The 25,910-nt window shown below is 49.3% G+C and overlaps 3 protein-coding genes and 1 long non-coding RNA gene across 8 annotated transcripts in view; 3 read left to right on the top strand and 1 right to left on the bottom strand.

Moving 5' to 3' along the window:
* LOC118639329 (leukocyte immunoglobulin-like receptor subfamily A member 6) overlaps nt 1-6,693 on the top strand; it is a 77,463-nt gene extending 70,770 nt beyond the window's left edge. Inside the window, exon 8 of one of the 2 annotated variants that reach the window (XM_036275696.1) lies at nt 5,778-6,693. In XM_036275696.1, the coding sequence (XP_036131589.1) occupies nt 5,778-5,914 (137 nt within the window). In that variant the 3' untranslated portion in view covers nt 5,915-6,693. The remainder of the gene's footprint in view (nt 1-5,777) is intronic. The other variant, XM_036275699.1, reaches the window with a different exon arrangement.
* LOC118639337 (leukocyte immunoglobulin-like receptor subfamily A member 2) overlaps nt 1-25,910 on the bottom strand; it is a 462,866-nt gene that overhangs the window by 299,265 nt on the left and 137,691 nt on the right. The window lies entirely within an intron of this gene.
* Nucleotides 1,936-18,735, top strand: LOC118639327 (leukocyte immunoglobulin-like receptor subfamily A member 6). Of its 4 annotated transcripts, none has more exons than XM_036275687.1 (9): nt 1,936-2,100; nt 2,396-2,453; nt 2,609-2,644; nt 2,802-3,086; nt 3,232-3,534; nt 3,741-4,037; nt 4,290-4,592; nt 17,548-17,598; nt 17,747-18,732. In XM_036275687.1, the coding sequence occupies exons 1-9, from the start codon at nt 2,098-2,100 to the stop codon at nt 17,881-17,883; spliced, it is 1,473 nt and encodes a 490-aa protein (XP_036131580.1). In that variant the 5' UTR covers nt 1,936-2,097; the 3' UTR covers nt 17,884-18,732. The 4 variants fall into 4 exon arrangements, with proteins under 4 accessions (XP_036131580.1, XP_036131583.1, XP_036131581.1 ...); XM_036275690.1 differs by having other exon boundaries at nt 2,260-2,453; XM_036275688.1 differs by having other exon boundaries at nt 1,936-2,453.
* LOC118639347 lies at nt 11,893-15,023 on the top strand. Its single transcript, XR_004961167.1, has 3 exons — nt 11,893-12,005; nt 12,510-12,545; nt 14,963-15,023. It is a non-coding gene; the product is annotated as an uncharacterized LOC118639347 (long non-coding RNA).

The following is a 25,910-nucleotide window of genomic DNA, read 5'->3' as shown; positions in this document are numbered from 1 at the left end:
AATAAAGTGGAAGCACATACCTTGTTCATGGATTGGAAGAATTAACATCATTAAAATGTCCATATTACCCAAAGCAATCTATAGATTCAATGCAATCCCCATCACAATACCAACAACATATTTCACAGAACTAGAACAAATACTTCAAAAGTTCATATGGAACCAAAAAAGACCCAAATTGCCACAGCAATCTTGAAAAAGGACAAAGTAGGTGGGATCACAATACCAGATATCAGGTTATACTACAAAGTGACTGCAATCAAAACAGCCTGGTACTGGCACAAGAACCAGCATATAGACCACTGGAACAGAATAGAGAACCCAGAAATGGACCCAAGACACTATGCTCAATTAATATTTGACAAAGGTGACAAGAGCATAGAATGGAGTACAGACAGCCTCTTTTATAAATGGTGTTAGAAAAATTGGACAGCTACATGCAAAAAAATGAAACTAGACCATCAACTTACACCATACACAAAAATAAACTCTAAATGGATAAAAAAAAACTTAAATGTGAACCGTGAATCCATAAAAATCCTACAAGAAAATGTAGGCAACAAAATTACGGACATCATACGCAGCAGATTTTTCACTGATACATCACCTAAGGCAACAGAAACAAAGGAAAAATTAAACACATGGGACTACATCAAACTGAAAAGCTTCTGCACAGCAAAAGAAACAACCATCAAAATGAAATAGCAACCCACTGTATGGGAAACCATAATTGCCAATGATGCATCAGATAAGGGGTTAATTTCCAAAATTATATATAGAGAGTGCTCATACAACTCAACGAAAGAAAGACAAAGAACACAATTTAAAAATGGGCAGAGGAACTAAATAGACACCTCTCCAAACAGGACATACAAATGTCTAAGAGACATATGAAGAAATGCTCAACATCACTAATCATCAGAAAGATGCAAATTAACACAACTATGAGGTATCACCTCACACCTGTCAGAATGGCCGCCATCAACAAATCATCAAACAACAAGTGTTGGCGAGGGTGTGGAGAAAAGGGGACTCCAGTACAGTGCTGGTGGGAATGCAGACTGGTGCAGCCACTATGGAAAACAATATGGTTTTACCTCAAAAAATAAAAAATTGAACTTCCATTTGACCCAGTGATCCCACTTCTAGGAATATACCCTAAGAAACCTGAAACACCAATCAGAAAGAATCTATGTACCCCTATGTTCATAGCAGCACTATTTACAATAGCTAAGATCTGGAAACAGCCCAAGTGTCCATCAGTAGATGAATGAATTAAAAAGCAGTGGTACATATACACAATGGAGTAATATGCAGCTGTAAGAAAGAAAGCAAGATCTCTTATCCTTTGAGACAACATGGAAAGACCTGGAGAGTATTATGCTAAGTGAAACAAGCCAAGCAGAGAATGACAAATACCACATGATCTCATTTATTTGTGGAATATAATGAACTAAAAAAACTGCTGAACTAAATTAACCCAGAGACATAGAGGTGGGGTACAGACTGATAAGGCTCCAAGGAGGGGGTATGTGGGGAAAGATATGAATCACCGAACTTACATGCATGTATGCATGACCAATGAACATACACAACAAAGCTGGAGATGGGGCGGGGGGGAAGGGGAGGAGGGTGTCAGTAGGGGGAAAAAGGAGAAACATCTGTAGCAAAAACACATACAATAAATAAATAATCATGTGTTTTAAGTTAAAATCATAACTGTAACCCCCATCAACGTTGCCTAGGTTTCAAGGCAAGAACACACGACGCGGAGGAGACTTTGCCTCCAAAAACTAGGGGTACTGAGGAGGTAGGACTGACTCAAAGGCTTGTTTCTAGGAAGGGGGGATGTTGTTGCTAAGAAAAGAGAAGTCTGTGAGGAGGAGGCGATGATATAAAGGAAACCACACTCTGGGCCACAGAGGGTTGTGTTTCCTTCCCTTATTTCCCTGCATTTCTCCTCCGTGCTCATTGTCACAGGGACACCTACCATGAACAGCAGTTCGATGTTGAACGTGTCTCTGCTGATCTGAGCCCTGCCGGCCACAGGAACCCACGTCTTCCTGAAGCGTCTCCAGGTCCCGAGGGACAACGTCCATGGTGAGGACCCCACAGGGAGGTGCTGATGGACGGGCTGAGGATGATGGAGACCTCATGGGGGAGGCTCTGACAGGGAAGGACGTGCCCTGGGTCACCTCACTGGGAAGGGGCTTCTCAGGAAGGCTTGGATCTATTTCCTGCACCACATTAAAACAACAGCCAGGCTCCTGGGGAGACGCATGTTCCCCTTCCTGTGGGGCTGCTGGCATGAAACCAAAACACAGGGAGGGCCAGCCTCCCAGGGGCCACTCGCTGTGTGTCTGTCCTGAGGGCACCATGGTCTCCATCTGCACAGCCAGGACCAGAGCGAGGAGACAACATGATCCCCACCCTCATGGCTACAATCTGCCTTGGTGAGATTTTCAGGGGGAGGGGAAACCTAGTCTGAGAGAGACCCTGCCCCTCAGCCAGGCCTTGTCTGTCAGGACCCAGGGACTCAGGAGGCTTATGGGGAGGGGGATTCTGCTCAAAATTCAGGGGCAAACCTCTCACAAGGACTCTCTTCCAGGGCTGAGCGTGGGCCTGAGGACCAGAGTGCAGGCAGGTGAGTCTGTCCCCAGGTGTCCCAGGTCCCACTCCACACTGGGGACACAGGACCACAACCTGGGCAGCTGGGGTGGAGAAATGCTAGGAGGGTCCTTGGGATGAGAGCTGGGGACTGGGGTAGGATGTCTCAGGACTCAGCCTCTGATTTCTTCCAGGGACCTTCCCCAAACCTACTCTCCAGGCTGAGCCAGGATCTGTGATCCCTTGGGGGAGCTCCGTGAACATCACATGTCAGGGGACTCCAGGGGCTGAGGAGTACTATCTGTATAAAGAGGAAAACATACAACTATGGAAAACACAGAAGCCACTGAACACCAGAGACAAGGCCACGTTCTCCATCACACAAATGACAGAGCATGATGCAGGGAGATATCGCTGTTACTACCGCAGCCCCTCTGGCTGGTTAGAGCCCAGTGACCCCCTGGAGCTGGTGGTGACAGGTGAGGGGACACTCAGGGGTCCCAGCCTCAGGCTCTGTCCTCAGGAAGGGGGCTGCTCTCAGGGCCTCTGCCCTCTCACAGCCCAGCCCTGGGGGACACGAGGGAGGTGTGACCCCATTTCACATGCTGTCTCCTCCCCTCCTAGGATCCTACAGCAAACCCAGCCTCTCAGCCCTGCGCAGTCCTGTCGTGACCTCAGGAGGGAACGTGACCCTCCAGTGTGGCTCAGGGCAGGGATTTGGCAGGTTCATTCTGACTAAGGAAGGAGAACACAGGCTCTCCTGGACCCTGGACTCACAGACACAGCCTAGTGGGCAGCACCAAACCCTGTTCCCTGTGGGCCCCGTGACCCTCAGCCACAGGTGGACGTTCAGATGCTATGGATGTTACAAAAACAACCCCCAGGTGTGTTCACACCCCAGTGACCCCCTGGAGCTCCTGGTCCCAGGTGAGTCTCATTATTGTTCCTTCCATGGATTGAGGCACCAGCCAGGTTGTTGGCATCTTTGCTGGGAGGGGAGCCCCATGTGAGAGGTGGGGTCAGGGGAGCACAGGAGCTCCTGGGGCAGAGACACAGAGACATTGAGACCCGGGGCATGTCAGCAGATGGGGTTATGGTAGGAGCAGCCCCTGTACTCATGTCTGGTCTCTCAGGTGTGTCCGGGAAGCCCTCCCTCCTGGCCCAGCAGGGCCCCATCGTGGCCTCTGGACAGAGACTGACCCTCCAGTGTCGCTCTGAGGTCGGCTATGACACATTCACTCTGTCCAAGGAGGGGGCACAGGACCTCGCCCAGAGCCTTGTCCTACAGCCCCAGGCTGGGCTCTCTCAGGCTGACTTCTCCCTGGACACTGTGAGCACCTCCCACGGGGGCCGGTACAGATGCTACGGTGGACACAACCTCTCCTCTGAGTGGTCGGCCCTCAGTGACCCCCTGGACATCCTGGTGGCAGGTGAGGAGTCAGGGGTTCAGTCAGGGACCACACTCTGCACAGGCCCTGCTGGGGGGTCGCAAGTGGTCATGGTCAGAATGAAAGTGCAGGGCCCAGGGAGGGGGAGACAGAGAGACAGGGGTGTGAGGGGAGAGGGGAGACTCAGAGAGAACAGAGACAGACAGAGAGGACGATCCTCAGAGAGAGACCTGGTGACTCTCAGGTCAGAACAAGGTGGGCAGGCAGCCCCTCACCCACCCTCTCTCTCTCTAGGATGGCTCTCTGACAGACCCTCCCTCTTGGTGCAGCCGGGTCTCACGGTGACCTCAGGAGAGAACGTGACCCTGCTGTGTCAGTCACAGTACCCGAGGGACACGTTCCTTCTGTGCAAGGAGGGGGCTGCCGATCCCCCCCTGCGTCTTCCATCAAAGCACCGAGCTCAGCAGTACCAGGCAGAGTTCTCCATGAGTCCTGTGACCTCCACTCATGGGGGCACATACACGTGCTACAGCTCACTCAGCACCTCTCCCTACCTGCTGTCACAGCCCAGTGAGCCCCTGAGGCTGCTGGTGTCAGGTGAGGGGCCCTTTTGTCTGTCTTTGTGAGCTGTCAGCTCAGAGTCCTGTCCCCAGAAGAATGATGAGCTCAAAGGGAGTGAGGGCTCTAGGTGTGGTCACCAGAAGACATCTGCCCTTCAGGGACCCTCCTAGCCCTGTTCAGCACCACCACTCAGTGGGGTCCAGAAGGTTCCAGGTGAATAGTGGGATAATATTAGGGAGCCACAGAGCAGATGTAGGAGGAGTCTGAGTGAGCCCCAGACTCTCAGCTCTTTCTTCTTCTTCCCCAGGTCACTCTGGGTCCCCAGTCCCTCCCCCACAGGGCCCATCTCCACAGATGATGACCCACTAGGTCCTCTTTGCTCAGAGGGAGCACAGATAACCCAGGGTGTTCTAGTCCCTCAGAGGATCTAATGCCCCCCAGACACATAGGGCAGGTTGTGTCCCAGGAGGCTGGGAGGCAGGGAGGTATTTCAGGGAAGTCCCTGGACTCCAGGACCTCGGAGGATTTTCTCTTCTTCCAATAAACTCGGGCCTGCAGTGGAAAGTGAGGCAGATGATGGGAGGGGTGCTTATGGAAGAGGAAGATATGGGGCCCAGGAGAAGCCAGGCTCACATGGAGAGAAGACAACCCACATCCCTCTCCCCCAACCTTGACGTAGGTCCTCCGCTGTTGCAAAATCATAAACTCTCCTATCCAGAAGGGTTAGCTTCCATGGTTCAGTATCCCACAATGAGCAGAGACATTGCACGAACTTGTTATTTTCTGCTATGAGAGATCATATTTCTCACCAATCCTGAATTCACTAGCAAAACCAAACTGTGTTCCCCAGTGACTCAGAAGCAGTCTAATCTCCAAAGGCGCAGGAATCAGAAAAAACCGGTGACAGCAGAGAGGGTCCTTCTCTAGCAGAGAAAGGGTTCCTGAGGGTCTGGTACCTGTCACATCATGAGAAGTGGGAGGGTTCTGGGGACCACAGGTGTGAGTGACATCAACCCCTCACACAGCCTCACTTCTTTGTGGTTCTCAGGAGCAATGGCACCATCAGCCCATCACAGAACACCTCAAAGTCACATTAATGTGGGTGGGTGCAAAGGCTCGTGACCTTTTAAGGGTTGGTGTGTGACGGGGGTGGACATCCAGTATTCTGGGCTGACTTATGCCTGCCCTGACCTCTTCGACCTCTTGGTTCACAATTCCCAGCCTCCCACCCCCTAGACTACACAGTGGAGAATCTCATCCGGTTGGGCGTGGCTGGCTTGATCCTGGTGGTGCTCGGAGTGCTGCTGTTTCAGGCCCAAAACTGCCAGACAAGTATTCACCAGGAGACCGGGGTGTAAACACAGGAGGAAACAACACACCTTCAGAGAGGGTTGCCTTGGAAATGAATCTCATGTGCCCAGAAGGCTCTGGAAGAGAATCTGGGACCTATGCGGTGTGACCTGTGTGCAGCTCACTGCAGTAGGAGCAGTCATTGTCCACGTGCAGGGAGAATGTCTGGGATCTTTTCTATTAAACTGTGTACACTGCCTTCCCCACCATTGCTGAGTCCAGTGATGGGTCCTGATTTTCTCCATTACGGGAAAATGGACATTTATCTCACTTGGCCCATTTGGGTCCAAACCTTCCTAAACTTTTATGGAATAGGGTTTTCTTGATTTCTAACAACACAAACCTTGATGGACTGACAGTTTCCATCTGCTGAGTTCAGAGCCATTTATTCTAATCAATCTATAGGTGGCATAACCAATATCCATCCCACAGGAGATAAATCAAAACGTTGTCCGAGTGCCCTCTCTGGACTCCACCCACCCTGCACTTTCCCTCAGATGCCACCTGTGTACTTTCCCCAGAAATCTGATCTCTTGGAATCAAGATGTTACTGTTTGAACGGCTCCCCTGGGCTGTGCTGCCTCTGTAACCTGTTGTTGTAAACACAATGCAACGTACTGATGTGTGTTATAGAGTGCACACCTCACACCTGTAGAAATCTATTATCCAATAGCATTCCAATAAAGTTAATGAGCACAACACCGGTTCCTGGCATTTGTGTTTCTCTGGTATATATGGTTCTTTCATGGCCAACTTCAAGGTGTTCATGTTGTTACCAGACAGGGTGCAGCCTGGAGCATGTCTACCTCAATCTGGCCTGTCGTGTGTGGGTTCTTGACTTTCTGTATGAAACACTTTACATTATGAGTCCCGGTGATTGTGAGAGTACGTTTGATAAAACTGGAGACCCTGAAGCAAAGGAAGGACATCGGTTAGAAGAAGCAGCAGAAGACAGCCTGGGTGGTGCTCTGCTTTGGCTCCCTAGAATCTTTGTAGGAAAACGGGGAGCCAAGGTGGGTCTGCTTTGCTCATTGGGAATTCAGAGGGAAATGGGTCCTTGGAGAATGGTTCAGGGGATTCGCCTGGACAGGCTGCCTCTTCCCATGGCTTCTCTGGTTGCAAGTGTTGTGGGGATTCTTAGAGTTTAGGAGGAAATATAAATTGTATGCCTGGAGAGCAGTGGGAAGCCAGAACCCAAGAGAGACTGCTTTAATCCAGCTGCCCGCCCATGGCACCTGTAGAGTGCAGGGTCACAAGAGAGGCCTTTGCAACCCAGCAGAGACTGTGCTATCTAGTTACCCCCAAGAGCTGCGGAGTGCTGAAACACCGGAGAGACCTGTGTGACCCAGCAGGGACTATGTTTTTTTGTTACCCATGGGGCCTGTGGGGTGCTGAAGAACCAGAGAGACCTGTGTGACCCAGCAGCTGATAACATAGGCATATATCCAGGTCCTCAAAGGGACTGTGCAATGCAGTTACCCATGGGACCTGCAAGGTGCAACCCAGCTGTGCAAAAGATAGGCATAGAGGATGTGAAAAACAAAGATGGAGTGAATTAAAGCTATGCAGACGATCTCCCAGGATCAAAGGGAATTACAACTAAAATAAAGACAAATCCTCAGAAAAAAAAAACAACAACAGAAAAGAAGCAGGGCAGGACCATATAACCAGGGACACTGGTAGGATCTGCAGAGGTGCGAGATAGTTGCGATCTGGGAGCCCATGGACAGTAGTCTTAGCTGTGAGCAATGCCCTTGGGGAATAAAGACCAAGCTTGCTCCACAGACTAGAGAGCCAAGACAGAGTGCTAATATAGCCACAGCCACTCACCTGGGGGCTATGGCAGAGGGAGGGCAGACTAGACTGGAACTCTGTGGGGACACCTGAGATTTGGAGTGCACTCAGAGTTTTTGCTGACTTGCGACCACAAAGGTCAGTGGCCAGTGTGCTCCTTTCCCGAACTGTAGGGAAAAGCAGCAGCCCCCCCCCCCATTGGAGATTCAGCCTTTCCCAGGTGAGGCAAAGAAATGCAAAGTGAGGTTCATTAATAACCAGCATCTAAACAACCCTCTGGAAATCCTTTATGCAGAAATCCAGGGCACGATGTAACTAAGACTACTAGCCACCAGGAAAAAGCTAGAGAATAACTGAACCTTTTCTAGACTTGCAAATCTACCCAGGAAGTAAAGACTTGACAGTGGTGTTGATTGAGGGCCCACCCAGGCTTATCCAAACCCTATATAGAAAGCCACAAACAACAGAACACCAACACCCACAGTGAAAATTTGGCAGGTTCCAAAACCCACTGAGATAGCCAAAATGGTGAAACAAAAAAAACAAATCCCAAATGAAAGAACAAGTGAACTCTATCGAAGATGAGATCAATGAAATATAACTAAGCAAATGATCAGAGGTACAGTTCAGAGCTATGATCTTGAGGAAGCTCAACAGTATGCGTAAGGACATCAGCACCATGAGTAAAGATATAGAAACATTAAAAACCAATCAAGTGAAAATAAAGAATGACATAACAGAAATTAAGAACACATTGGGAGGACTAACCAACAGAATAGAGGAAGTGGAGGACTGGATCAGTGAATTAGAAGACAGGTAGAAAAAAATCAACCAATCAGAAAAACAAAAGGAAAAAAATAACTAAAAAACAGGAAGAAAGCTTAAGAGAACTGTGGGACAACTGAAAAAGTAATGACATTAGCATCATAGGAGTCCCCAAAGAGACAGAAAATGGGCAATGGTTAGAGAATATATTTGAAGAAATAGTGACAGAAAACTCCCCTAACTTGGTGAAGGGAGAAGGCATTCAAGTTCAAGTTCAAGAAGCACAGAGAGCCCCAAGCAAGAAGAACCCAAACAAGCCCACACCAAGACACAGAGTAATTAAAATGCCCAAAATTAAAGACAAAGAGCGAACTCTTAAGGCAGCAAGAGATAAGCAACAGGTTACCTACAAAGGAAACCACATAAGGCTCTCAGCTGACTGCTCCACAGAAACACTACAGGCCAGAAGGTAGTGGAATGAAGTAATCAAGGTCATGAAAAACAAGGATCTGAATCCAAGACTACTCTATCCAGCAAGGCTATCATTCAAAATAGAAAGTCAAATAAAGAGCATCCCAGACAAAAAAAAAAAAAGGATAAGGGAATATATTAACACCAAGCCAGCACTGCAAGATATGCTAAAAAGACTGCTATAGTTAGTAGAAATAATGGGAAGAAAAAGAGAACCGCATTAAACAAAAATGGCAATAAATAAGTACGTATCAATTATAACCTTAAATGTGAATGGTTTGAATGCTCACTAAAATGACACAGAGTAGCCCTGGCTGGTTTGGCTCAGCGGATAGAACATCGGCCTGAGGTCCAGAGAGACCCGGGTTCAGTTCCCGCTAAGGGCACATACCTCGGTTACAGTTTGTCCCTGGCCCCGGTTGGGTTGTGTGGGTGGCAACCACTCTATGTGTTTCTTTCACGTCGATGTTTCTCTCTCTCTCTCTCTCTCTCTCTCTCTCCTACTCTCTCTCTCTCTCCCACTCTATCTGAACAAAAAAATAAAAAAATGTCCTCGGTTGAGGATTAAAAAAACAAAACAAAAAAGACACAGAGTAGCTGACTGGATAAGAAAGCATGACTCAAATATATGTTGCTTACAAGAAACCTACCTCACAACAAAAGACTCATATAGGTTGAAAGTGAAGGGATGCAAAAAAGTCTCTCACGAAAACGAAAAGCAAAAAAAAAGCTAGGGGAGCAATACTTATATTTGATAAAGTAGATTTCAAAATGAAGACCATAACTAGAGACAAAGAAGGCCACTACATAATATTGAAAGAATCTATCCAACAAGAAGATATAACCTTGGTAAACATATACGCACCCAATTTAGGAGCACCAACATACATTAAAAATTGTCTGAAGAACTTTAAAAGAGAAATTTACAGCAATACAATCATAGCAGGCGACTTCAATACCCTGCTGACATCACTGGATAAATCTTCTAGATAAAAAAATTAACAAGAAAACACAGACTGTAAATGAAGCGCTAAATCAAATGGATTTCGTAGATATCTACAGAGAATTACACCCCAAAACCACAGAATTCACATTCTCCTCAAGTGTACATAGGACATTCTCAAAGATAGACCACATGTTAGGACACAAACTAAATCTCTACAAGTTCAAGAAGATGGAAATCATATCAAGCATCTTCTCAGATCACAATGGCATGAAACTAGAAATAAAAAATTAAAAATTTTATGGAAATCAATAAAAATGAACACACCACAACAAAATCTATGGGATGCAGTGAAAGCAGCTCTGAGAGGGAAGTTCATAGCACTACAGGCCTACCTCAAGAAGCAAGAAAAATTTCTAATAGACTACCTAACCTCACAACTTAAAGAACTAGAAAGCAAACAGAAAGAAACCCCCAGAGCAAGTAGAAGGAAGGAAATAGTAAAGATCAGAGCAGAAATAAATGACATGGAGACCAAAAAAGCAATTCAAAGGTTCAAGGAAACAAGGAGCTGGTTCTTTGAAAAGATAATCAAGATGGATAGACCCTTAGCTAGACTCTCCAAGAAATAAAGACAGAGAACCCAGATACACAAAGTCAGAAATGAAAGACGAGAAATAGTAACTGACACCAAAGAAATACAACGAATTGTTAACAGATATTAAGAACAATTATACAGCAACAAATTCGACAATCGAAGCGAAATGGACAAATATCTAGAAACACATAGTCTCCCAAAACTGATCCAAGAAGAGATATACAACTTGAACAGACCAATAACAACAAAAGAAATTGAAGGACCTACAAATGGCCAAGAGACATATGAAGAAATGCTCAACATCACTGATCATCAGAGAGATGCAAACTAAAACAACTATGAGGTATCACCTCACACCTGTCAGAATGGCCACCATCAACAAATCATTAAACAGGAAGTGGTGGCGAGGGTGTGGAGAAAAGGGGACTCTAGTACACTGCTGGTGGGAATGCAGACTGGTGCAGCCACTATGGAAAACAATATGGTGTTACCTCAAAAAGTTAAAAATTGAACTGTCATTTGACCCAATGATTCCACTTCTAGGAATATACCCTAAGAAACCTGAAAAACCAATCATAAAGAATCTATGTACCCCTATGTTTATAGCAGCACTATTTACAATAGCTAAGGTCTGGAAACAAGCCAAGTGTCCATCATAGACGAGTGGATTAAAAAGCTGTGATCCATGTACACAATGGAGTACCTGGTAGCTGTAGGAAGGAAGGATCTCTTATCCTTTGAGTTGGCATGGAAGAACCTGGAGAGTATTATGCTAAGCGAAACAACCCAAGCAGAGAAAAACAAATATCTCATGATCTCACTTATTTGTGGAGTATAATGAACTAAGCAAACTGCTGAACAAAATTAACCCAGAGACATAGAGGTGGGGTACAGACTGACAAGCCTCAGAGAAGGAGGCTTGGGGGGGGGGGAGATAAACTACAGAACTTACATGCATGTACGCATGACCAATGAACATGCACAGCAAAGCTGGGGATGGGGAAGGAGGGAAGGGGAGAAGGGTGTCAATGGTGTGGAAAAGGAGAAACATCTGTAACTAAATAACTAACTAACTAACTAACTAACTAACTAAATAAATAAATAAATAAATAAATAAAAGAAATAAATAATCATGTGTTTTAAGTCAAAATCATAACTGTAACGTACATCAACATTCCCTAGGTTTCAAGGCAAGATCTCATGGAAAAGAGGAGACTTGAACTCCAAAAACAAAGGGTACTGAGGAGGTAGGAATGACTCACAGGCTTGTTTTTAAAAAGGTGTGGGGGGGTGTTGTTGCTAAGAAAAGAGAAGTCTGTGAGGGCGGCTATGATATAAAGAAAACTACCGAGGGTTGTGTTTCCTTCCCTTATTTCTCTGCATTTCTCCTTTGTGCTCATTGTCACAGGGACACTTATTGTGAACAGCAGTTCGATGTTGAACGTGTCTCTGCTGATCTGAGCCCTGCCGGCCACAGGAACCCACGTCTTCCTGAAGCGTCTCCAGGTCCCGAGGGACAACGTCCATGGTGAGGACCCCACAGGGAGGTGCTGATGGACGGGCTGAGGATGATGGAGACCTCATGGGGGAGGCTCTGACAGGGAAGGACGTGCCCTGGGTCACCTCACTGGGAAGGGGCTTCTCAGGAAGGCTTGGTTCTATTTCCTGCACCACATTAAAACAACAGCCAGGCTCCTGGGGAGACGCATGTTCCCCTTCCTGTGGGGCTGCTGGCATGAAACCAAAACACAGGGAGGGCCAGCCTCCCAGGGGCCACTCGCTGTGTGTCTGTCCTGAGCGCACCATGGTCTCCATCTGCACAGCCAGACCAGAGCGAGGAGACATGATCCCCACCCTCATGGCTGCAATCTGCCTTGGTGAGATTTTCAGGGGGAGGGGAGACCTAGCCTGAGAGAGACCCTGCCCCTCAGCCAGGCCCTGTCTGTCAGGACCCAGGGACTCGGGAGGCTTATGGGGAGGGGGATTCTGCTCAAATTTCAGGGGCAAACCTCTCACAGGGACTCTCTTCCAGGGCTGAGCGTGGGCCTGAGGACCAGAGAGCAGGCAGGTGAGTCTGTCCCCAGTTGGAATGTGCTTAAGATCTCCATCCTAGGAGGGGGTGGGGCATTGGGGCAAAACTAGAAATGGATGTGTAAATGAAGTTCCTCCTAAGATACAGGTAATTACAGCAGGGGTGATAAGGGGGCAGGAGCGCTGACCTGAGACCCCCACTATGAAGGTGTGAGAGGAGCAGAGAGGGCCATTACATCCTGGGAGGGTGGAGAAGGTGGCCCCAGTGTCTATGGGGAAGAAGGTTTTCTTTCCTGCTAAGCGAAGGTTTACCCTGGGCTCCCTGTTGGTGATGTGTCCTGGGGCCGGTGTCCCAGGGCCTCCTCAGTCCGCTGCCGCCAGTCCCAGAAAGTCTGTTACTGTCCTGGTGGGGGGTTAATGGGGACGGTCAAGCCGAATGCCCTTTGGCACTCGGGGCAATCAATTCCCCAGTGGCCCTCGAGGTGACAGTGTGAGCAAGGCCCCGTGGGGGGCGAGGGTTTGGGCACTGTCTCGCCCAGTGGCCCGTTTGTATTTGAAGCAGGAGCCAGGGGGATTTGACTGAGGAGGTTGCCCCTAGAGCCTCTGCCCCTCAGACCAGTGTCCCCTTGAAGGGCCTTCGCGAACATAGGGTTGTTCTGTTGTCTTTTCTGTTGCTCCTCCCTCTCCATTTCCTCCCGGTTGTTAAAGACCTTAAAGGCAATATGTAAGAGCTCTCTCTGAGGTGTCTCGGGCCCTCCTCAGGTGTTTTGAGTTTGCGTCTAATGTCAGGGGCCGATTGGGAGATGAAATGGGAGTGGAGGAGGGTGGTCCCGGTTGGGGAGGTGGGGTCCATACAAGTGTATTTACAAAAGGCCTGGGAGAGTCGTCCTAGGAATTCTCTCAGATTTTATTGGGGCCTTTGGATGATGTATTTGATTTTGTCATAATTGATGGCCTTATTGGTTAGTTTTTGTAAGGCCTGAAGAAGGTAGTCTATAAGACGGTCAAGTTCCCTACGGTTAGCATGGCCAATTCAATAGTTCCATTGTGGGTCATTGGCTGGAACTGCTTCTCCCCCTAGAGGGAGGTTATTGTCCCAGGCATGTGCTTCATCTGCTACTTGCTGGGCGGTCACCCACACCCAATTCTTGTCGTGTGCAGAGAGGGAGGAAGTAAGGATGATAGAAAAATTGTCCCAGGTAAGATCATATGGTTGAGTGAGGTATCGGAACTCCCTGATGTAGGTGTTGGGATCAGAGGAGAAGGAGCCAAGGTGGCGTTCAATCTGGGATAAGTCAGAGAGGGAGAAGGGGATGGCTACACGCACTATTCCCTCGGCGCCAGCTACTTCCCGGAGCGGATATAAACCAGTCTGGGGAGGTTTATGCGGGTGGAGAAAGGGGGAAGATGCGGGGGATGGTGCATCTGGTGGAGGAGAAGAGGCATTCAGATAAGGCAGAGGTGGAGCGGCAATGGGAGAAGGGGGTGTATCTGGGACAGGAGGAGAAGGAGGAGTGGGGGCCGGTGGTCTTGAGCGTCAAAAGAATCTGTGGAAGAGAGGGGGATTGGGGATCGCGCTAGAAGGATTGGTGGGTGCAGCAGGTAGAACAAAGGGAAGAGTGAGGGTGGAGAGAGAAGAAAGCCTGCACATAAGAAATTTCTGAGGCTTTGCCTGTCCGGTGGCAGAAATTATCTAAGTCTCTTAGCATACTGAAGTCAAAAGTGCCATTTTCTGGCCATCGAGAGTTATTGTCGAGTTTATATTGGGGCCAGGCTGTATTGCAGAGGAATATGAATTTGTGAGGCCTCAAATCGAAGAGGCTGAGGGTTTTTTTTACATTTTTCAGTAGGCAGCCAAGGGGGCTGGAGCTTGGCGGTTTCGATTGAGACGACCCCCTTTCGTAGAGAGGCAATGGCAGGAGAGGGGGTCCCCCTCGGGAGGACAAGCCGGTAGGAAAGACAAATCAAGAAGGAATCGTCACCCCGACTTGAATGCCCGAGAGTAGTGAGAAACCCGACTGGGTACCCAGATTTTTGAGATGAGAGAGAGACGGGTGGGCCACTCGGTAGACAGGGGTGGGTCAAAATCAAAACCGCGTCGGTGGAAAAATACGGGAGAAGTTCAAGGCTAGAACGAGATGGGCGGGCCACCCGGTAGGAAATGTAGGTGGGAGAATAAGGGAGACTAGGGAAGGAGAGAAAACGTGAGAAAGGGAGAGTGAGGGTGCCTAAACTTTGGAAGGCCAACCAGAGATGGGAGAGAGAAATTCCTTACCTTCTGGTTCAGCAGGTAGGAGGGGTACCAGGACGGGTTGGAGCCCGCCAATCAACCCAAACCACAGTCCACCCAGAATCAGGGAGCTAGCCCAGGTGAGCTGCTGCTGCCCGCTGCTGCCCAGGTAGTAAGGGTGGTCTGTGCCGGGGATCATCCAGGCTACCAAGCTCCCACCCCAGGTTTCGGCACCATGTGCAAGAACGAGGTGCAACAAGGTGGTGCAGAGTCTCCAGGAGTGCAGGTTTGTTGGGAATCAGTCTCCAGGACTACCTCTAAGGAGAGAGTAGCAGCCGGCTTGCACAGACTAGGGATTTTTCAACTCAGGGCTGGGGGAGGGGGGTGGTCGTTCAGCCGAGGAGACATAGTCGTCTTTGATTGGTAGGGCCTAGGGTCTCCCCAGTTCTTGATTGGTCAGGGGCAGGGGTCTCCTGAAGCTTGTTTTTCTTGTCGAGTGGCCTTTTGAAGTTTTGGGTGGTTAGGGTGGTTCCATCATTCGTTACTCCGGACGGGAGAGATGGGTTTTGGTTTTCTGGACTGAGAGGCTTAGGAAAAGGTTAAACAATGAAGGATGAGTTTTGGTTTCTTGGAACAAGAGGCTCAGGGCAGTAATATGGAAGTTAAGAGCTAACACTTATGGGGAGGGGGATTCTGCTCAAAATTCAGGGGCAAACCTCTCACAGGGACTCCCTTTCAGGGCTGAGCGTGGGCCTGAGGACCAGAGAGCAGGCAGGTGAGTCTGTCCCCAGGTGTCCCAGGTCCCACTCCGCACTGGGGACACAGGACCACAACCTGGGGGTGGAGAACAACAGTTTTGGGTCAACAAAGGGGAGATGCTAGGAGGGCCCTTGGAGTGAGAGCTGGGGACTGGGGTGGGATGTCTCAGGACGCAGCCTCTGATTTCTTCCAGGAATCCTCCCCAAACCTACCCTCCGAGCTGAGCCAGGCTCTGTGATCCTCTTGGGGAACACTGTGATCCTCTTGTGCCAGGGAACCCTAGGGGCTGAGGAGTATCGTCTGAATAAGGAGGGAAGCATGTCATCATCGAAGGCCCAGAAACAACTGGAGTCTGAGTACAAGGTCGTGTTCTCCATCACACATCTGACATCAGCGGAGGCAGGGAGATATCACTGTTACTATCGCAGCTCGTCTGGCTGGTCAGAGTCCAGTGACCCCCTGGACATCCTGGCGACAGGTGAGAAGCCCGTGGGTTTAGTCAGGGACCAGACTCTGCACAAGGCCTGCTGGGGGGTTGCAGGTGGTCATGGTCAGAATTGAAGTGCAGGGCCCAGGGAGGGCGACAGACAGAGAGATGTGGGGTGAGGGGAGAGGGGAGACTCAGAGAGAACAGAGAAAGACAGAGACGAGGGTCCTCAGAGAGAGACCTAGTGACTCTCAGGTCAGAACAAGGTGGGCAGGCAGCCCCTCACCCACCCTCCCTCTCTCTAGGATGGTTCTCTGACAGACCCTCCCTCTCGGTGCAGCCGGGCACCACGGTGACCTCAGGAGAGAAGGTGACCCTGCTGTGTCAGTCACAGTACCCGAGGGACACTTTCCTTCTGTCCAAGGAGGGGGCAGCCGATCCCCCCCTGCGTCTTCCATCAGAGCACCGAGCTCAGCAGTACCAGGCAGAGTTCTCCATGAGTCCTGTGACCTCCGCCCACGGGGGCACCTACAGGTGCTACAGCTCACTCAGCACCGCCCCCTACCTGCTGTCACACCCCAGTGAGATACTGAGGCTGCGGGTCTCAGGTGAGGGGCCCTTTTGTCTGTCTTTGTGAGCTCTTGGCTCAGAGTCCTGTTCCCAAAAGAATGATGAGCTGAAAGGGAAGGAGGGCTCTAGGTGCAGTCACCAGAAGACATCTGCCCTTCAGGGACCCTCCTACCCCTGTTCAGCACCCCCACTCAGTGGGGTCCAGAAGGTGCCAGGTGAATAGTGGGATAATATTAGGGAGCCACAGCACAGATGTAGGAGGAGTCTGAGTGAGCCCCAGACTCTCAGCCCTTCTATCTCTGCCCCCCCAGGCCTGTCTGGGACCCCAGCTGCTCCCCCACAGGACCCATATCCACAGATGATGACCCACTAGGTCCTCTTTGCTCAGAGGGAGCACAAACACCCCAGGGTGGTTCTAGTCTCCCAGAGGATCTAATGCCCCCCAGACACACAGGGCAGGCTTGTGCCCCAGGGGGCTGGGAGGCCGGAGGGATTTCAGGGAAGTCCCTGGACTCCAGGACCTTGGAGAATTTTCTCTTCTTCCCATGGACTCAGGCCTGCAGGGAAAAGTGAGGCAGATGATGGGAGGGGTGCTCATGGCAGAGGAAGATATGGGGCCCAGGAGAAGCCAGGCTCACATGGGGAGAAGACAACCCACATCCCTCTCCTCCAACCTTGATGTAGGTCCTCAGCTGTTGCAAAATCATTAACTCTCCTACCCAGAAGGGTTAGCTTCCATGGTTCAGTATCCCACAATGAGCAGAGACATTGCAAGAACTTGTTATTTTCTGCTATGAGAGACCATATTTCTCACCAATCCTGAATTCTCTGGGAAAGCCAAGCTGTGTTCCCCAGTGACTCAGAAGAAGTCTAATTTCAAAAGGTGCAGGAGTCAGAAAGAACCTGTGACAACAGACAGGGTCCTTCTCTAGCAGAGAAAGGGTTCCTGAGGGACTGGTAGCTGTCACGTCATGAGAAGTGGGAGGGTTCTGGGGACCACAGGTGTGAGTGGCATCAACCCCTCACACAGCCCCACTTCTTTGTGGTTCTCAGGAGAAGCCAGCACCATCAGCCCTTCACAGAACACCTCACACCCCAAAAGTGGTGAGTAGAGGAAACTCTCATTTATATGGCTCAACGAAGAGGTTCATGTCTTTCCAAGGGTTGGAGGGTGACCTGGGTGGACACCCCGTATTCTGGGCTGACTTATGCCTGCCCTGACCTCTTTGACCTCTTGGTTCACAATTCCCAGCCTCCCACCCCCTAGACTACACAGTGGAGAACCTCATCCGGTTGGGCGTGGCTGGCTTGATCCTGGTGGTGCTTGGAGTGCTGCTGTTTGAGGCTCGAAACAGCCAGACCAGTACCCACCAGGCAGTTGGGATGTAGACACAGGAGGAAACAACGCACCTTCAGAGAGGATCACCTTGGAAATGAATCTCATGTGCCCAGAAGGCTCTGGAGGAGAATCTGGGACCTATGCGGAGTGACCTGTGTGCAGCTCACTGCAGGGGGAGCAGTCATTGTCCACGTGCAGGGAGAATGTCTGGAATATTTTTTATTAAGCTGTGTACACTTTCATCCCCACCATTGCTGAGTCGAGTGACGGGTCCTGACTTCCCCCTAATGGAGGAATGAGCATTTATCCCACGTGGCAGATGTCAGTCCACACCTCCTACACCTTCATGGAATAGGTTTTCCTTGACTTCTCATCACACACACCTTGATGGACGGACAGAGTTCCCATCTGCTCAGTTCAGAGCCATCCATTCTAATCAATCTATAGGTGGTATAAGCAAGATCCATCCCACTCGAGATAAATCAAAATGTTGTCCGAGCGCCCTCTCTGGACTCCATCCACCCTTTGCTTTCCCTCAGATGCACCCTGTGTACTTTCCTCAGAAATCTGATGTCTTGGAATCAAGATGCTGCTGTTTGAAGGCTCCCCTGGGCTGTGCTGCCTCTGAAACCCGTTGTTCTAAATACCATGCAATGTACCGATGTGTGTTATAGAGTGTACACCTCACACCTGTAGAAGACTATTATCCAATGTCACCCCAATAAAGTTAATGAGCACAACACCGGTTCTTGGCATTTGCGTTTCTCTGGTATATATGGTTCCTTCATGGCCAACTTCAAGGTGTTCATGTTGTTACCAGACAGGGACCAGCCTGGACCGTGTCTGCCTCAGTCTGGCCTGTCGTGTGTGGGTTCTTGACTTTGTGTAGAAAAGACTTCACAATATGAGTCCCGGTGATTGTGAGAGTACGTTTGTTAAAACTGGAGACCGTGAAGCAAAGGAAGGACATCGTTTAGAAGCAGCAGCAGAAGACACCCTGTGTGGTGCTCTGCTTTGGATCCCTAGAATCTTTGTAGGAATGCGGGGAGCCAAGGTGGGTCTGCTTTGCTCCCTGGGAATTCAGAGGGAAAGGGGTCCTTGGAGGCTGGTTCAGGGGATTCGCCTGGTCAGGCTGCCTCTTCCCACGGCTCTTCTGGTTGCAAGTGTGGTGGGGATCCTTAGAGTCTAGGAAGGAGTACAAATAGTGTGCCTGGACAGGGTCAAGGGCATGGTCTGGAGCAAGCTCACACTGAGTCCTCTTCCTGAGGGCTTTTTCCCTCTTCACTCACATTCAAATTCACGAGTGCATTTCCCCTTGTCTTTAGTATTGTATTGTGTTTGAAAGCCAGCTCCTATCAATTTCCTCCACTTGCCATAGATACCAAGACACACATTTCATTTATATGTTCATGTTCCTAACACTGCCTATTCCCTCTGTTTCTTTGCAAAATACTCAACCCTTGGCCCCCGGGACTGTTGGTAGTCATCATCCTCAAGTGCTTCCCTCCTGAAGATCACAACATCCATTGGTCTCCCTTTCTCTGTTCTCCATGTATCCAAATTTTCTAAGTCCAGTCTCTCTCTATTGTCTCCTACAAAATTTCCTCGGTGTTGTCATCGGATGCATTGCTGTGTCTTCAGCTGTCTCTTCTTGGTGAAGAACTATTTTGAGACTGTTACATCAAATTATGTTTTTATCCTTATTACTTTCTTCTATGATATATTTGTAATTCATCTATAAAATTCTCTCCACCTTTATAAATATAAGCCCTGTGACTGTTGCAATAATTCAAATTTATCCTTTATATTCTAAGGCATTTCAATAGCCTTCAATTAAAGGGAGTTTTCTGTGGCTCCATGGTTGAGCGTTGACCCATGCACCAAGACGTTGCTGGTTCGATTTGCAGTCAGGGCTCATGCCCAGGATGTGGGCCCAATATCCAGTGGGTGTCATGTAGGAGGCGGCCAATCGATGTTCTCTTTTATCGATGTTTCTATCTCTCTGTTCCTCTCCTTTCCTCTCTGTCTAAAACTCAAGAAAAAAAACACAATGAAAGTAAGTTTCCTGTATTCTTAGTATTCTGTTTTCTCAGATGTGATTACCCCCACTAAGGACTCTGTGCGTAGGTTTGTTAGCAGTATTTGTTGTAATTAGGAGCACTTGTTGATATCCATTCCTGTTGCGCTCCCATTTCCAACATGCCTGATTCTCCGAAGGGTTTTCCCAAGGCTCACCTGATGTGGTGGTCTGAAGGAGATGCAGAGGTGCAGCATACGCTCTCCCAAACGTGGCATCTGACTGTGATGTGCCCGAGAGGGATGGCTCCAACGTGTGCTTGACACTCCCACCTGGACAAACACCCATGTTGCACTAGACTGGTTGAATCTTTTTTGCAGACAGACACACAGCCACACACAGGCACACTCACATTCACACACACAGACATGGCTCAGTGCTGACCCTGGGTGGGTTCAGTGGATAGAGATACTCCAGTGTTTTTCCCCAAGACGAGAGAGAGGGTAGCCCTGCTCAAATACCGCCTTGTCTCAGATCCCTTCCCTGCCTGGGAGGACGTGGGGTCCCTCTGTTGTTCACATAGAGGTGCAAAACTTCACTCAGATGGCCACTGGCTGGCACCCATGGCCACTCCCTTTTGACCTCTTTTTTTTTTCAATTCTCACCCAAGTATATTTTTCTATTTATCTTCAGATAGAGTGGGAGGGAGATAGGAAGAGGGAGAGGGGGGAGGGGGAGGGGGGGAGAGAAATGTCAATGTGAGAGATTCATCGATTGATTGTGTTCTACACAAATGTGACCAGGGCCAGGGAGGAACAACAATTGAGGTATGTGCCCTTGACGGGAATCGAACCCATGACTCTTTGGTCCATGGGCCAACACTCTAACTGCTGAACTAAACGAGGCAGGGCTCCCCTTTGACCTCTTTTATATGTTGTGGTTCCCTCTCAATTTGGAAACCTTCATTTCTTTTTGTCTGTATTGACTCTGACTATGACACCGTTGAAATGAACTAGTTATTAATAATGGGAAAGGAGCCAAAGGGGGAAGCCAGACATTACGGGCACACCCTCTGGGCAGCTTCACCTGGAACCTGCCGTTTTGCTCTCCCCAGGGAACTGGTCCACTTCCTGCAGTTTACCAGGTGGGGGAGGGTCTCGTCAGAGTGTGAGGTGGGCTCGTGCACTGTCACGTTGGAGTGAATAGAGAAGGTGTTTGCTGTGAGTCGAATCTGGGAACAGAGGTCATTGGCCTTACCGGGCACAGCCAATGGAAGCCCATTAAACTTGGGAATACATATTCCCCTAGACAATGCAATTCCCTCTCTCGGCTGTCTGGGTCCTTTGGCTTTGCTCCTCCTGCCCGTGTTCCCTTTGTGAGGCGGACCCTGCTGACCCCACACTCAATGCACAGATGGACTGCAGCTGGAAACACAAGTGAGGCTGGCCTGATGGTACAGTGGACAGTGCAGACACGGAGTGGGACGTCTGGACGCTGGCTGCGATCTCAGCCCTGCTGGAAGCAAAATGGGACCTCTTCCTTGACAGGCAGGCGGGAGAGGGAGCCTGGAGACTCAGGGGCGTCATTCTACAGAAATAAACCTTTCTGTAATACCTTATCCTCCTCCCGTGGGGACCTCCAGATATCCTGCTCCAGCAGCACCCCAAGAATCCTACTTCCACCAAGGACTGCTACATGTTCTAGAAATATTATAAACAGCATTTTCCAGTGGTAGGGATGGATTTAGGACCTTGGGTGGACATATCCGTCGTCCAATCTGACTGTGATGTAAGATACATCGATCCTGTATGTCTCATCTCACACAACTTAATCAGGTCTGGAAATTAGCAAGGATTTTGCCCTCCCTTGTCATGGACACCACAGATCCCACCACATGCTGAGGACTGGGGTTCATGACAACCTGCTACACCTGAGAAACGTGAACCTCAGAGATTGGACATCACTGCTCAAGGTCACACAGACAGAGCAGGATCGTAAAATATTTAAATATCAGCCGCGTTCCCAACATGAGAACACCAAGCCCCTCACTGACCCCTGAAGCCAAAGAGAGGTCCAGAGGAGGGGGGCACAGCTCTGCTTCGGGAACAGGGAACCGTGGAGGAAGAACGAGTCGCGACCTTACCCCCAGGAAACGGGGGTGGATGCTGTTCCAGGAAAAGAAGAAGTTAATGGAGGGCGTGGGATAGAAACCTCCCACTCTGGGCCACAGAGGGTTGTCTTTCATTTCCTCATTTCCCTGCATTTCTCCTCCGTGCTGATTGTCAGAGGGACACTCGCCTGCCCTGCTCAGTTCCAGGGTGAACGTGTCTCTGCTGCTCTGAGCTCTGCCCGCCACAGGAACCCACGTCTTCCTGAAGCATCTGCAGGGATTTGAGTCCATGGTGACGACCCCGCAGGGAGGGGTGATGGACGGGCTGAAGATGCAGGGGACCCCATGGAGGAGGCTCTGAGAAGGAAGGACGTGCCCTGGGTCACCTCACTCACAAGGGGCATGTCCAGAAAGCTATGTGTCTATTTGCTGCTTTATCATAAAAGTGTGAGCCAGGCCGAAGAAGAGAGGCTGTTCTCTCACCTGAAGGCTGCCGATGTGACAACCGTGACCAGCAGGAGCGACCTCCAAAGGACCACAGTCGGTGGTTTGTCTGGCATCCTCCTGGCTCCGTGGTCCCTTCCATCTGCTCAGCTGACCCCAGAGGGACAGGACGTCATGACCCCCACACTCACCGCCCTGCTCTGCCTGGGTGAGATGTGACGGGGGAGGGGAAGCCCTGCTCTGTCAGAAGTTCCTGAAACTCAGCAGGCTCCCAGGAAGGAGGGTTCTTGTCAGGGGTCAGGGCGAACCTCTCACAGGGACTCTCTTCCAGGGCTGAGCGTGGGCCTGAGGACCAGAGTGCAGGCAGGTGAGTCTTCCCAGGTCTCCCAGGTCCCACTACTCCCTGCGAACAAGGCACAGCTCCTCGGGCATAGCTGGGGAAGGGGGAGAGCACACCTGTCTGACAGATGGGGCACATCGGGGACGGAGAGCTAGAACCTGGGGTGGGAATGTCTTAGGACCCAGCCTCTGATTCCTACCAGGGACCCTCTCCAAACTTACCATCTGGGCTGAGCCAGGATCTGTGATTTTCCCAGGGGCTGGGTCTTGGGGAGAGATTTCAGAGGAACCACAGGGCTCTAGAGTCTCTGAGGATTCACCCTTCACCCCATGGGGACAGGGGCTGAGTCATGAGGAAGTTCAGGCCCCTCAGGAGACGCTGGCTTGGATTTGCCCTTCCCCTGTCTGGGCTTCAGGGTCCCCAAGTGTAAAAGGAGAGACTCATGGCCCAGGTGGAAGGTGGAGAGGACCTCATCCCCTAGCTCTGCCACAGCCGCTGTGCTGGGCGGAAGTGTTCACTAGGAATGCACTACTCTGCTTAGGTCATTTCTAAGCAACTATGGATGTGGTGAGTAAGAAGCAGTTCAACACCCGAACCCGTGTTTGCAGTTTTTCCAGGGATGAATTCACCTCCTTCTTTCACACCATAGTCCAAAAGGACCCTCAGCATCTTGACATTGGACAGAACATCACATTTATCCACAATATGGATGACATCTTCTTAATTGGATCTGAGGGGTAGTAGGTGGTGTGTGCTCTGGTTGCTGAGGTTAGCACTGCACGTGGTGGGAAGTAAAAAGGAACTGAAAAATGCGGGGCCTGTCACAGCAGTGAAGTTGCAGAGGTCCGGCTCCCAGTGGCCTGTCAGGATGTGCCCTGCAGAGGAGAGAACACACCATTGCACCTGGACCCTCCAAATGCTAAGAAGGAGGCACAGCTCTGGGCGTGTGACTTCAGATCGTAGAAGCAGCGTATATCGAGCATACTGGAGAAGACGGATGTGTTGCTTTTCCAGTGACTGGGAAGACTATGGGTTTGAATGGAACCCCATTCCAGGACCCTGAAGCCATAACTGTGTGACCAGCCAGATCCCGTGGGATCATGTCCTTGCATCATCTGCGAGACACCATTTAGAAAGCTGCACCTGACATGCCCTTGGGAGCCAGTAGCCGCTCAGTGACTGACAGAGAGACATCAAGGGTCTTTGCAACCGGAACTACCCATGAGGAGGGTACTGTCGTTCCCACCATGTCATGAGGTCACAGTCCATTGAAAGATGAGAGTGGTAAACCTGGGGCTATACGCAGAGGTTTCAGAGGGGAAGATAAGTCACAAAAGATGTTAGACACCTACTTGTCACAGGGATGCCTCTCCCTCAACTGTCCTCTACTGGGTCATGTCTGGGTGGGGTGATGTTCTAGAACAGTGATGCTCCACAACCTTGCTCAGGGTCTCTGAGAGAAAATGACCTCCATGAACAGACAGGTGGGTAATGGATAGGACAATACATCTTTCTGTGAAAAAAAAAAAAAAGATGAAATCAAGGTTCTTGAGATGGAACATTATCCTAGATTATTTGTGTGTCCAATGTATTTGCAGGAGGGACAAAATGGTCAGAGTCAGTGGTAGGAAATGAGGTGACGGAATGAGCAGGTTGCTATGGTGGAGGGAGGGGTCAGGAACCAAGAACCACAGGCAGCCTCTGGAAGCTGGGAAAGGCAGGGAAATTTTCTCACCAAGAAGCTACAAAAGCACACAGCCCTAAAGACACCTCGAGTGTAGCCCACTGGGACTGACTGTGTATTTGTGAATTCCAAAACCAGAAGATAAATTATGCTGTTTAAGCCTTGACGTTTCTGGTAATTTCTTACAGCAGCTATAGGAAACCAACACAGATCTTATAGGTTTGGGGGTTTGGTGAATGAACAAAATGAAACCTTGAGGTGTGCATGCCTCTGGCCTGGCTAGCTGAGGACAAAATGTGTGTGAGAAAAAAAACAAAGGGTTGGGAAACCACCCTCAGGAGTGAATGTGCAACTGGAACAATAAGAATGCTGGGTCAACAGAGATGCTCTCTCAAGGACGTGATTACCTAAAGCACAGTGTAACCAAGGGAACTGCTAAGGAAATGAATCGGGCTGCAACCAGAGATCAGGAGCATTTGCTCCCATGCGATGCTCCCCCTCACTCCAGGCCATGTCTGCTTGTGATTCATTGCATTGCGATGACCCCCGGCAGGCCAAGAGTTGGCAAGATACTTCAGCTTCCTCTTGGTTAATGTTTGAATAATATATCTTTCCATTTTTTGACTTGAAATAGTTTGGCATCAATGTGTTAAAGAGAACCTTGCCCTTGCCTGGTAGCTCAGTTTCTTGGAGCATCATACATGCAACAAAATGTTGTGGGTTGAGTTGCCAGTAGGGCACATACCTAGGTTGTAGGTTCAATCCCTGGTCAGGGCACATGCACCAGGCAACAGATCAATGTTTCTCTCTCTCTCTCTCTCTCTCTCTCTCTCTCTCTCTCTCTCTCTCCTCTCTCTCTCTCTTTATCTCTATAAAAATGAATGGAAACATATTCTTGGATGAGGATTTAAAAAATAATGATAATGATCTCACTTATTTGTGGAATATAATGAACATAACAGTCTGAGGAACAGGGTACACTAAGGGTAGACTGGAAGCAGGGTACAGACGGACAACCCTGAGAATAGCCAGTGGGGAGGAGGGAAGAGATAAATCACAGAACTTATATGCATGTAAATATAACTGATGGACACGGGCAACAAAGCTGAGGACAGGGTGGGTAGGATGGGTAGGAAGGTGTCAATGGAGAAAAAAAGGAGAAACATCTGTAATAAAATAAATTAATAAAAAATAATGATAAAATAAAAATGAAAAATTAAAGCAAACCCCTTGTCAATTACAAATAGTTCAGTCTTTTTTTTTGTTACTCCAGTCCTAAAATCTCTGCCATTTAACTGTGTTCTCACCATTTACATTTAATGTAATTACCGAGAAGGTTGTTTTCAGGTATCACATTTTATTGTTTGTTTCTGGCTGTTATTTGTATTATTTGCTCTTCAGTTTTCTCTCTTCTGCTGATTTTTTGTTTGTTTGCATTTCAGATGATTTTGTGGTGTTCCCTTCTAATTTATCTACTGCTAT

The sequence above is a fragment of the Molossus molossus genome, unplaced genomic scaffold (assembly GCF_014108415.1).
Source record: "Molossus molossus isolate mMolMol1 unplaced genomic scaffold, mMolMol1.p scaffold_m16_p_21, whole genome shotgun sequence".
NCBI classification, from domain to species: Eukaryota; Metazoa; Chordata; class Mammalia; order Chiroptera; family Molossidae; genus Molossus; species Molossus molossus.
Note: the sequence above shows the minus strand (reverse complement) of the source record. Positions and strands in the feature narration are given on the sequence as shown.